The sequence below is a fragment of the Panulirus ornatus genome, chromosome 45 (genome assembly GCF_036320965.1).
Source record: "Panulirus ornatus isolate Po-2019 chromosome 45, ASM3632096v1, whole genome shotgun sequence".
In the NCBI taxonomy this organism is placed as follows: domain Eukaryota; kingdom Metazoa; phylum Arthropoda; class Malacostraca; order Decapoda; family Palinuridae; genus Panulirus; species Panulirus ornatus.
In genome coordinates, this window is record NC_092268.1 from 6,858,874 (window position 1) to 6,871,629 (window position 12,756).

At 40.5% G+C, this 12,756-nt stretch overlaps 1 protein-coding gene across 1 annotated transcript in view; it reads right to left on the reverse strand.

Moving 5' to 3' along the window:
* LOC139762887 (probable Na(+)/H(+) antiporter nhx-9) overlaps nucleotides 1-4,284 on the reverse strand; it is a 94,462-nt gene extending 90,178 nt beyond the window's left edge. Inside the window, 2 exon segments of the mRNA XM_071688120.1 lie at nucleotides 29-128; nucleotides 4,146-4,284. Coding sequence (XP_071544221.1) covers nucleotides 29-128; nucleotides 4,146-4,154 — 109 coding nt within the window. The 5' untranslated portion in view covers nucleotides 4,155-4,284.
* Between the last annotated feature and the right edge of the window lie 8,472 nt (nucleotides 4,285-12,756).

Sequence of the window (12,756 nt, forward strand, 5' to 3'; positions counted from 1 at the left end):
CACTGCATCTGAAGCTCAGAAGACTTACCTGCAGTATTAGTGTCAAGGGCTAAAGAGCATGAGCCTGCCAGTACCCATAGGGTCACCATCAAATACACAGATGCCCGCACCGCTGCTGCCCCTGACATCTGTAAGATGTCCAAGTGATCAATAAGGTATTCAAAAGAAAATAGGATTCACTGGAGTATAAGGCATGATCAAAATACTCTTTAAAAGTAGTTTGGTATACTATGAAAATATATACCACAGTCCCTCCCCTCAGGGCAACAGAGACCATCTTGAGCTGAAAGGCTCTGAATGACTTTCAAGGTTGAGCAGTACTATATAAAAGGTAGCTTGGCATTTTCCATTGGGTAACTATGAACAGCTAAATCACCAGAATATCGACAACAAAAGCAGCATATCCAACAATCTTTTGTAATGAATTTGTACAAATATGAAATATATTATACTGCGACTAACAAAAGCCTCTATCAACATTTGAGGGAAGGAAACAACATGGGTGAGACGAAAGTGATGAGAGTTAAGGGAATGAGTTTAGTGTGGCATTAGGTGAGAGTATCATGACACAAGGGGAGTTGGTGAGGAGTGGGAAGTATCTATAGGGATGAAGTGCTCACGTGTGTGGGTGAAGCAAGTGGAAGGTGGGTTGTGGGTATATGAGAAGGTGTACATTGCTATGTGAGAGAAAAGAAAGGTGTGTGGACAGCATATGCAAGGACGGAGAGCAAATGACTGAGAAAGTGCTTAAGCTGGAAAAAAAAAAGACGACATAAAAATGGGATGAGAGAATATCAGCAAACTTCAGGGGGAATAAGAAAATGTTTCAGAGGCAGTGAAGATAGTGAGTACAAGATAATAAAAGGGAACAACAGTGAGAGGAGTAGATGAGAAAGTGGGAGCAGAAGGGGAAAAAAAAGTGAAAAAGAGATAAACTGAGCATTTACAGAGTGGTGGATGGTGGGAAGGGGTGATTAGAATAAGGTTGTTAGCAGAGCAAAAGAGTTGTGATAAATGAAATGGTACGGACATATGGAGAGGATGAGTGAGGAGAGGTTGATTAAGAGGTATACATGTTGGAAGTGGAGGGAACAAGGAATGGTAGGATGTGGAAGGATGGAGTGAAAGATGCTTTGACATTCAGGGGCCTGAACATGAAAGAGGGTGTGAGGCATGCATGGGATAGACTAAATTGGAGTGATGTGGTATACAAGGGGTGAAATGCTGTCAGTGTGCTAAACAAGGGTATAGAACCAGTTAGAGAAACCATGGAAAGGTTTGTGGGGCCTGTTTGAGGAAAGGCAGCTCTGGTTTCAGTGAATGAGATCAATTCCTCATCTGCGCCTGGCACATCATCAATAAATCTGCAAAACAGGAAATGAGTATGAAAATGTATCCACAATCCCAAATTCTGACATTTGTTTCATTCTCTTTTTTTTTATTCTATTAGACCTCTGTATGTAGGCAATGCAACAGAGTTAACACTTAATGACTCATTCAAAATTTTCTTCATTGAATTCTGTTCCGTTCTCATCTGCCCATCTGTAAATACTGTCCAATCTCTTTGTAGTTTTCCTTAATCTTCAACATTCTCTATTTTTTTTACTCAATATCATGTCATCTATGAACCATCTGACTACACTCTCTCTCTCTCTCTCTCTCTTCTTGCTTCCTTTATCTATACCTTAGATCATCATTACAGAGTACAGCAGCCAGAACTGTTCCTTGCAGCACCCCAGACAGTACATCCTCCTCCTCAGATATGCTTCCATTTGCAACTACTTTGATCTCTCTGTCCATTAGAAATCCTCTGACCCACTTTCCTATTTTTTCTCCTTTTATATTCTGCCTCGTCACTTTCTGTAGTAACACGCCATAGTGTACTTTTGCTAATGCTTTTGCAGAATCATGAAAAACAGTGTCCATTTTCCTTTCCATTAAATTTTCATATATGACACTGTAGTGGGCTAATAGTTATGTCTGCAAGCTTTCACCAGGTATAAACCCAAGCTGTCCTTTATATATGAATCTGTACGAAATAAGATGGTTTATCAAATGCTTTTCTGTTACTCTCTCATATATTTTATGTTCAAAATTAGGATAACTGGTTGGCACTGTTTGGGCAGTAATTATGATCCTTCTAAGTGTATTGGTGTTGCATACACCATTTTTCCTATATTTTATGCTTGCATGGTCTATGCTCTGTCTCATCAGCACTGTAAGAAGTTTGGATATCATTTCTATAATCTTCTTCCGAAAGAATGCTGGAATTACATTTGGCCCCGGAGTTGAGTTTTCTTAAGATGATCAACTGCTTTGAATATGTCTCTATGATAAATCTGTATCTGATAGACAGAAAGGCTGACAGATTATGAGAGAAAGAAAAACTGACACAGATGGAAAGCTAAACAGACAGATAGATAGGGAGATAAAGAGTTATTTATTCATGGCCTAAGGAACTCAATTTATGCAGCACACAGGAAGCTGCCCACTTCCAAGAAACAGGATCACATGTCAATTGTGGTGACAGTGTGTCTTTGTTGTGTGTGCAGTGTTGTCAAGATAAGTAGTGTCCAGAACACAGAAGAGGAAGTGTCACATGTACATGCCTGGGGAGTATAGCTTCTGATATGTATGCATCTAAAGGAAGAGATCTTAAGACTCCTTTGGGAGGGAGGCTGCAAATTTTAATGTCATATTTTCTGGGAGATGCTGGATCTGTGAGGACAAACTGATAAAGTGTGAAATGGGTAAATCTTTTCTTTCCGTTTGAGGGCCAGTGGTTGGCTACGGTGAGACTTGGATAGGAAGAGTCTTAAACTTTGACAGAGAGTTGGGCACTGGGCATATCATAGCATATCACTGAGACTATATGAAGTATTTTTGTTTTGTTATGCAATAGTTGAGTGCTTGTGGTTGCCAGGCAGCCAGTGATTGTTCTGAGGGCCTTGTTTTGTGTAATTTACAGTCCTCCTATGCTTACGTTTGATGTGATGGATGACCAGACAGGTGAGGCATACTTTGGGTGGGTGGGTGGGGGGGGTTAAAGTGTTTGTATAGGATACTAAGGAATTCTTTGGCTCATCCAAAACTGAAGCTAAAGAGGCATTCTGAGGAAGTCTGGCTTGGCTGTGGCCTTTGTTCGGATGTTTTTGATGTGGGGAGTAAACATTAAGTGTGTCTTACATGATACCTAGTAGGATTGGAAGGTGTAATCCCAAACAGATACAGAATGTCAAGGGTTACTTATATTTCTTTCATGTTCACAGTTTCCAGCTTTAGCAATTTAGCATCCCCCCCTCCTTCAGGAAAACAGACAAAAAAGGCCACATTCATTCACACTCAGTCTCTAGCTGTCATGTGTAATGCACCGAAACCACAGCTCCCTATCCACATCCAGGCCCCACAGACCTCTCCATGGTTTACTCCAGACAATTCACATGCCCAGGTTCATTCCACTGACAGCATGTCAATGAAGAGTATGGCTGTGAGAGCTGAAAAAGGGTATGCTGAAATGGGTTAAACATATGTAAAAAATGAGAGAGGAGAGGTTGCTAAAGAGGATATGTGTCAGAAGTGGAGGGGACAAGAAAGGAAGTCCACACCAGAGATAGAAAATATTTTCACCGTTCAGGGCCTGATCATGCAAGAGGGTGAAATGCATGCATGGGATGGAGTACGCTGGAATGGTATGGTGTACAGTGGGCGATGTGCTGTCAGTAGACTAAACAAGGTATGTGAAACGACTAGGGTAAACCATGGAATGGTTTGTGGGGCATGGTTATGGATGAGGGGCTGTGGCTTCAGTACAATGAACATGACAGGTAGATATTGCAAGGAAGCAAATGCACGGATAAGGGGCTCTGGTTTCAGTGCATTGCACATGACAGCATGGAGAAAAGATGGAAGAAAATGCATGAATAAGGGGCTGTGGTTTGAATGTATGTTAGATGACAACTAGAGAAAAGATGCAAGTAAATGCAGTTTTTTCCATCTGATCCTAGCGCTACCTTACTAACATGGGAAATGGCAAACATACGAAAGAAGTACAATAGAATATTTAACACATACCACAGAAAGATTATAGCCATGGTGGCGGTGGGCAAGATTTTAATGTAGTAACTGATGAAAGTATTGTATCTTACCCTGAACATGGCCAAATTTGATGCTTATTATGATCCTGTTCTGATTCAGTGCACAAGGTTATTTTCTTCGCCTGTTCCTCGTCTCTTCTTTTTTGATACCTGGTCCTCTGAAGTTTCATTCATGGGCCTTGTTCTGGCCTCTATATATATAGGCAGGACTTACAAGCTCCATGTATTTCACCAAATATTTTGGCTACCCCCTGAAATCAAAAATAGTGGTGAGAATATCTAAATGCAATGTCCTTAATTAGAAATAGATTTTATTACACACTCATTTGAATTATTTGAAGTTTTGCGATCGTTTGCTTAAGGCTGATATGACCATGTTGGTTATGTATCATTAGTTATCAATTAATAAGAATACAATTGGCCTAATCAACCATGCATCATAATAATAATGATATAATTGCATTACTATCTATGAGGTATGCATGAACCACAGTCTAGGATCAGAGGAACATGGATTAAAGTGAAAAACTAAAAAGAATTTATAAAGAAAAAAATATAAGAAATACAGCTCTTTACCTGGAGCTCACTGTGAGGAGGCAATCCAACCCTATGATTAGCTCTCCTCTGCTGGCAGATCAGTTAAGTCTATCATTTTCATCAGTTTAAACGAAGCAAATGCTGTAAAAAAAAATAAAATAGAGCCTCTTTTTTTTTCAGTTTCTCATATGATCATTTCTCCATGATACATGACTTGGTCCCTGTTGCATTTGTCAGTGTTCTTTATTCCTGTATCTTTGTTTACTCCTGGTGACACGTTATATCCTCTCCACACAGGTAATAAACATCTTTGTCCAACTAAGCAACTGGCCTCCTGTTCATAGAGGTCAGAGGTCAGCTTTTGGTTCTTGCAAAGACTGACATTTGTGGGGGGCTTATGAAGAATCTGTTGGCCCAGCAGTCTACCAACCACCTGCTCAGGTAAGTCACAAACTATTCCTCTTGAGGCCTTGGGAGAATGGCTGGCAGTGATGGAGTAATTGGTGATGCCAAAGAATGTCAATGTCTGGTAGTGGATGTGAGTAACCCAGAATTCTCGCCTGTAGAAAGAAAAGAAAATGAGGGAGTTAGAATGATGAGCACACACAAACCCGGAATCAAATGTGTATGGGTTCGAGTCCTAGTCGCGGTACTTGTCCACAGTACACCCATATGTACACAGTACACCCATATGTACATCTTCCCCTAGGGGTTGGTTGATCAAATGGGTACCTGGCATAGGCTAGTGTGTGTGTGTGTGTGTTTGTACAGTCCCAGTAGTGTGAACTGGGTACATTTAATTCTCCCAGTGTAGAAAAACTGGATACTATGTCCGTTGGAAGAAACTGGGATGATAGTCCCAGTACGGAAGAAACTGGGATAATGTCCCAGTATAGAAGAAACTGGATATAGTCCCAGTATGGAAGAAACTGGATATAGTCCCAGTAAGAAAGAAACTAGGATATAGTTCCCAGTATGGAAGAAACTGAGTTACAGTCCCAGTATGGAAGAAACTGGGATACTGTCCCAGTATGGAAGAAACTGGGATACACTCCCATTATGGAAGAAACTGGGATACAGTCCCAGTATGGAAGAAACTGGGATACTGTCCCAGTATGGAAGAAACTGGGATACTGTCCCAGTATGGAAGACTTACAACAGCTTCTAGTAATGCTTTGTCATAAGAGTGTTAGAAAATGGAAGCCAATGGTGGCAGATGGAGACTAGAAAACGGAATCGGACAAATTTCAACATTTGTCCGAAAGCCAGAGAAAGTGATCATGCGTTATGACATACATGGCAAAGCCAGGGAAAGTGACGTCATGCATTATGACATACATGGCAAAGAAGCCAGGGAAAGTGGTCATGCATTATGACAAATGGCAAGCAGGAAAGTGACGTCATGCATTATGACATACATGCCAAAGAAGCCAGGGAAAGTGGTCATGCATTATGACATACATGGCAAAGAAGCCAGGAAAGTGACGTCATGCATTATGACATACATGGCAAAGCCAGGGAAATGGTCATGCATTATGACATACATGGCAAAGAAGCCAGGGAAAGTGGTCATGCATTATGACATACATGGCAAAGAAGCCAGGGAAAGTGACGTCATGCATTATGACAGATAGATAGATAGATAGATAGATAAATAGTTTATTGACCACAACAAGATAAGACTGACAATAAGCCTACATAAATACAATTAAACGTTAAATCTAAAGTAACAATAATCACTAAATCCACTTTTAATGTTGATAATGTAGTCCACAGAATATCATCTTAAAGTTATTTCAATAATACATTTCTAATATCTTAAAAATGATTTCACAACATGTATCATGGGGGAAAATCAAGTGCAAAAAAGGGTCCTCTAATGTTATGAAGTTATACATATGTCTGATGTTCTGTGTCAAAGAACAATTTTCAATCACATCAGTAAGATCCCTCTCAACACATCCCAAGTCGTCTCGTTCATGCTCACGATCCAATGATCGTAACGAAGACAATTACGTTGCCCGGCGCTCTCTGCGCAGAGATGCCTCGCGCATCACAACACTTTACGAACCTGGGGGACGTGATTGGTGGACGTGGCCAGCTTCCCGGGAGCTGCAGGAAGGATGTGAGGTGAAGTAAGGAGAATAGTTACTTAGACAGAAAAGAATTCAAGTGATGAGATGAGTGTATTGTAAGACATGGAGAAAAATAACCCCCAGATATCTGGATGGGTTGGTGAGTCGTGGGGAAATCAATTGGATCCATCAGTTCATGACTGAAGTTTCAACTTTGGTTTGCATGACCAATAGCCATGCATGACACAAAGCCCTGATGGGACCTCAACCTAGACACACAAATACCGAAGAGAAAAATAAAAATGGAAATCCACTAAGAAAAAAAAAAGGGAGCTATTTAATAGTTCCATTATGGAAGAGGTTTGTACAGGGGAGTGGAAGAAGAATGCAAAGACTGAACCCATTATGTAAACATATGATGTGGTAACTACCCTGAACTACCCAGTGTTTTCTAACAAGCAATGTAAAATACTAGAAGAGATAAATCAGTAGAACAATGACAAAATGTCATTGTAAAGAAGAATTTTCTTTTATTTGTACTGGAGAACCAGCATGGATTCTAATGAAAGAGATGACGCTTCATGAAAAGTTTCCTAAATGGGTATTTGAGATAACAATTTGACGTGGACGAGCTGTCAATGGATTGAACCAGGGCATGTGAAGCGTCTGAGGTAAACCATGGAAAGTTGTGTGGGGCCTGGATGTGGTATACCGGGGTCGACGTGCTGTCAATGGATTGAACCAGGGCATGTGAAGCGTCTGGGGTAAACCATGGAAAGTTCTGTGGGGCCTGGATGTGGAAAGGGAGCTGTGGTTTCGGTGCATTATTGCATGACAGCTAGAGACTGAGTGTGAACGAATGGGGCCTTTGTTGTCTTTTCCTAGCGCTACCTCGCACACATGAGGGGGGAGGGGGTTGTTATTCCATGTGTGGCGAGGTGGCGATGGAAATGAATAAAGGCAGACAGTATGAATTATGTACATGTGTATATATGCATATGTCTCTGTGTGTATATATATGTATACAATGAAATGTATAGGTATGTATGTGTGCATGTGTGGACGTGTATGTATATACATGTGTATGTGGGTGGGTTGGGCCATTCTTTCGTCTGTTTTCTTGCGCTACCTCGCTAACGCGGGAGACAGCGACAAAGTATAATAAACAAATAATAAATAGATTTAATAGATAAAAATACATGTATATATCATCTCTCAGTAGTATATTATACCATGATAGAGAGAAAAATACATTAACACTGACGAAAATGAAAGGTAAATACATCAATAGCATAGTTTACCCTGACAGAAGACGAGAATATATCAAGGTAAACTCAACTAAAATTCCTGCAGCAACTTTATCATTCTTCCTTCACTTGTTCAGTGGAATTCCTGGTTTCTTAACGTACGTGGCAGGTGTAAAAGTCACTTTATTTCGTACCCAGTTATAAAATCACTTTATTTCGTACCCAGTTATAAAATCACTTTATTTCGTACCCAGTTATAAAATCACTTTATTTTCTTCATGTTTGAGGCAGTAAAGATAAAAATGCTTCATTTTTTCTGGTAAGGCGTACGGGAGCGGTAGAGAACATGGGGATCAGGTGTCTGCATTGGACATCCTACAGTTCAGCACACTTGGGAAGGAGTGAATGCCTTGTGCCATTAATGGGTCACGAGTAAACATAGGGTCAATAAGGTTGCTACGACTATATGATTGGTAGGCGAACGAGAGACTTACTCAATGCACAGAGGAAGGCCCGACGTGTGCGAGTAAGAAGGGACAACGGAGAGTGGCACTCCGTCAAGGTGGGTCTGTCTTGATACAAGTTTGATGTCACTTTGGTTCTTTATTCTGCTTGTGGACGTGTTGGTCAGGCGAAGGAGGGTATAAGACAAGGGTTTGATAATGATATTAGATTCTACATTATATTTAAGGTTATGGATGGCTTATGGCAGGTAAAAATCCATTGCTGTTTGCAGATGGTACAGCTCCGGGTGGCACGACTACTGTAGTGGAATCCAGAAGTGTGTGACACACTTTGGAGTCATAAGGCATAGTGGGAGGGTGACTTGAAGAAGAAAGGAATGCATTGGGGTGTGCGTGTGTGTGTGTGTGTGTGTGGGTGGGTTGTGGGGGGTGAATCATATGTTAAGAGAAAGGGCTTAGGTCCTTGTTGCTTGGCGAAGCATGTGAGACAAGAGGTTCACTGTTTCTTTGGACAAAGATGGGTATATATATATATAATATATATATATATATATATATATAATATATATATATATATATATATATATATATATATTTTTTTTTTTTTTTTTTTTCATACTATTCGCTATTTCCCGCTATAGCGAGGTAGCGTTAAGAACAGAGGACTGGGCCTTTGAGGGAATATCCTCACCTGTTTCCTATTAGCCAGGCCCATAGCCTAGCGGTTAGCATTCTTGCCTCTTGCATAGGGGTCCTGGGTTCGATCCTGGCTGTTGGAAGTTTGTAGGATATATATATATATATATATATATATATATATATATATATATATATTCCAATGAGTCCACGGGGAAAATGAAACAGGATAAGTTCCCAAGTGCACTTGCGTGTAATAATCAGTGGAGACACAAGAGAGAAATATATCAGTCAGATGATATACATCGAAGAGACGAAGCTAGGACGCCATTTGGTAAACATGCGATTGTCCAAGATACACACACACACACACATATATATATATGTGTGTGTGTGGGTGGATGGGCCATTCTTCGTCTGTTTCCTGGCGCTACCTCGTTGACACTGGAAACGGCAATTAAGTATAATAATAATCTGTACATATATACATATATCCGTCCACGGACAGAGTGTTTCTTGTGGTTAATATCTGCTCACCCACACCATTATAGCGTTCGCCAACATTCCTATAATGTCAAGTGACATATGCCACAGAGATCCAGCCACCTCAGCTCATCGCCATATTAGGTGCTTATTATAGCCCATCCTTCGAAATAATTGACGTGAATTAATCCCTGAATAGCCAGGGATTAATTTGGCATCGGTGGTGATCAATGATGGCGCGCAGTGGGTCGTATTGAGAACGATATAGTGATGCCTCTCCAGGCGACTGAATCGGGTCTAAACACAAAAGGGGGAGGAAGCCATGGACCAGATGCGATCCCAGTGGGCGAACGAACACTCCAGCGCTTGGTGGCTGCTAGCGACCAAGGCTGCCAGCGGAAAAAAGCCACAACAACATTCTTGCTCCATTCGCCAGGTCTATACAAAGCAAGGAGCACCCTTTGTCTCCTCTCGCTTGTCCGTTCTTGGCCTCCTCACTAACAACACACACACTACACACACACACACACACACACATGTCTGCAGGAAACAATGCCAAGAAAAAAGGGGGGATGCTTATAATACAGTCTCGCATCAGTGTGCCTGCGTTCCAACCACCATCACAACACCATCAGACCAAACCCGTCTCTACATACACACACACACACACACACACGTAAATGCATGGCCCAGGCAGTTGGCCACGTCCACCGAGCGGGACCAAACAACACATGAATGTCGTGTTTATTTTCGTAATGTTGAGAGTGTAAGACAACAGTGTAGGTGTTGATGATGGTCGTGTGATGTTACGGTGTGGTCGAGAACCCACACAGGAGAAAGTGTCTCTCTTACATGCCACGGGAAGGGTCATTCCATCTTTAATTTCTGTTTTCTTGTTTTCTTTTTAAAGGTTAGGTTAGGTTAGGTTAGTTAGGTTAGGTTAGTTAGGTTAGGTTAGGTTAGGTTAGTTAGGTAGTTAGGTTAGGTTACTTAGGTTAGGTTAGGTTAGGTTAGGATAGGTTAGTTAGGTTAGGTGTTAGGCTAGGTTAGGTTAGTTAGGTTAGGTTAGGTTAGGTTAGGTTAGGTTAGGTTAGGTTAGGTTAGGATAGGTTAGTTAGGTTAGGTTAGTTAGGTTAGGTTATAGGTTAGTAGGTTAGTTAGGTTAGGTAGTTAGGTTAGGTTAGTTAGTTAGGTTAGGTTAGTAGTTAGGTTAGGTTGTTAGTTAGGTTTTAGGTTAGTAGGTTAGGTAGTAGTTAGTTAGTTAGTAGTTAGTAATAGTTAGGTTAGTTAGGTTAGGTGTAGTTAGTTAGAGTTTTAGTTAAAGGTTGTTAGTATTAGTTAGTACGTAGGTATTAGGTTGTGATAGGTCATATACAGTTAAGTGTGGGAACAAGGTACATAATACATAAGCAACACTAAGTCATCACACACACACACACACACACACACACACACCAGCTTAAGCCAACTACCCATTCTATCAAACACACTCGAAGGGAGAAGGATGAACAGCTGGGATTAGCTGTGGGTCCTGTCGGTCGTCAGCGCCATGTGAGCTACATGTGTTCGTCAGCGGCATGTGAGCCACATCCTAGTTAGGGCGATATGATCTCACAACCCAATACCCAACCATCATCATCATCACGTGGTGACATCCGGCAACCCCGCTGACGTCACAGGGTAAACATGCCAAGCGCCAGCTGATCTGGCCCGCCACAACAGCTGATCTGGCCCGCCACACAGCTGATCTGGCCCGCCACAGTCCTCTGTTCTTAACGCTACCTCGCTAACGCGGGAAATGGCGAATATGCATGAACATTTGTGAGCGTTTCTGTGTACATAAAAGACGGGGCAACGCATGTGTAAACCTGTTCCTACGTATCACACACACACACACACACAGCACCTTGCCTTGCAACATTTTTTGTTTTGCAACGCTGGTCACTCAAGACATCATCCAGTGTGTGTATTGATGTTACTAAAAACGAGGGTCATAATTAACCCAACAGATAAGAAGATTAACCCAACAGACAAGACATGATTAACCCAACAGTTGAGACATAATTAACCCAACAGATAGGAGACAATAAACCCAACCGTTGAGACACAATTAACCCAACAGATAAGAGACATAATTAACCCAACAGATAAGAGACATAATTAACCCAACAGACATGAGAATAATTAACCCAACAGATAAAGAGACATAATTAACCCAACAGATAAGAGACATAATTAACCCAACAGATAAGAGATATAATTAACCCAACAGATAAGAGACATAATTAACCCAACAGATAAGAGAATAATTAACCCAACAGATAAGAGACATAATTAACCCAACAGATAAGAGACACAATTAACCCAACAGACATGAGAATAATTAACCCAACAGATAAAGAGACATAATTAACCCAACAGATAAGAGACATAATTAACCAAACAGATAAGAGACATAATTAACCAAACAGATAAGAGACATAATTAACCCAACAGATAAGAGACACAATTAACCCAACAGACATGAGAATAATTAACCCAACAGATAAAGAGACATAATTAACCCAACAGATAAGAGACATAATTAACCAAACAGATAAGAGACATAATTAACCCAACAGATAAGAGACATAATTAACCCAACAGATAAGAGATATAATTAACCCAACAGATAAGAGACATAATTAACCCAACAGATAAGAGAATAATTAACCCAACAGATAAGAGACATAATTTACCCAACAGATAGGAGATCACAATTTAATCCAACAGACATGATAATAAATTAACCAACATAAGGACAATTAACCCAACAATAGAGACATAATTAACCAACAGATAGAGACATACATTAACCACAGATAAGAACAATACCCATCTACAAGAGCAACCCAACGAAGGGAGACATAATTAACCAACAGATAAGAGGACATAATTAACCCAACAGATAAGAGACATTTAACCAACAGATAAGTAGACATAATTAACCCAACAGATAAGAGACATATATTAACCCAACAGATAAGAGACATAATTAACCATCAGATAAGAGACACAATTAACTCCAACAGATAGAGACATATTTAACCCAACAGATAAGACAACAATTAACCCAACAGATATAGTGACATAATTAACCAACCAGATAAGAGACATAATTAACCCAACAGATAAGAGACATAATTAACCCAACAGATAAGAGACTATAATCAACCCACAT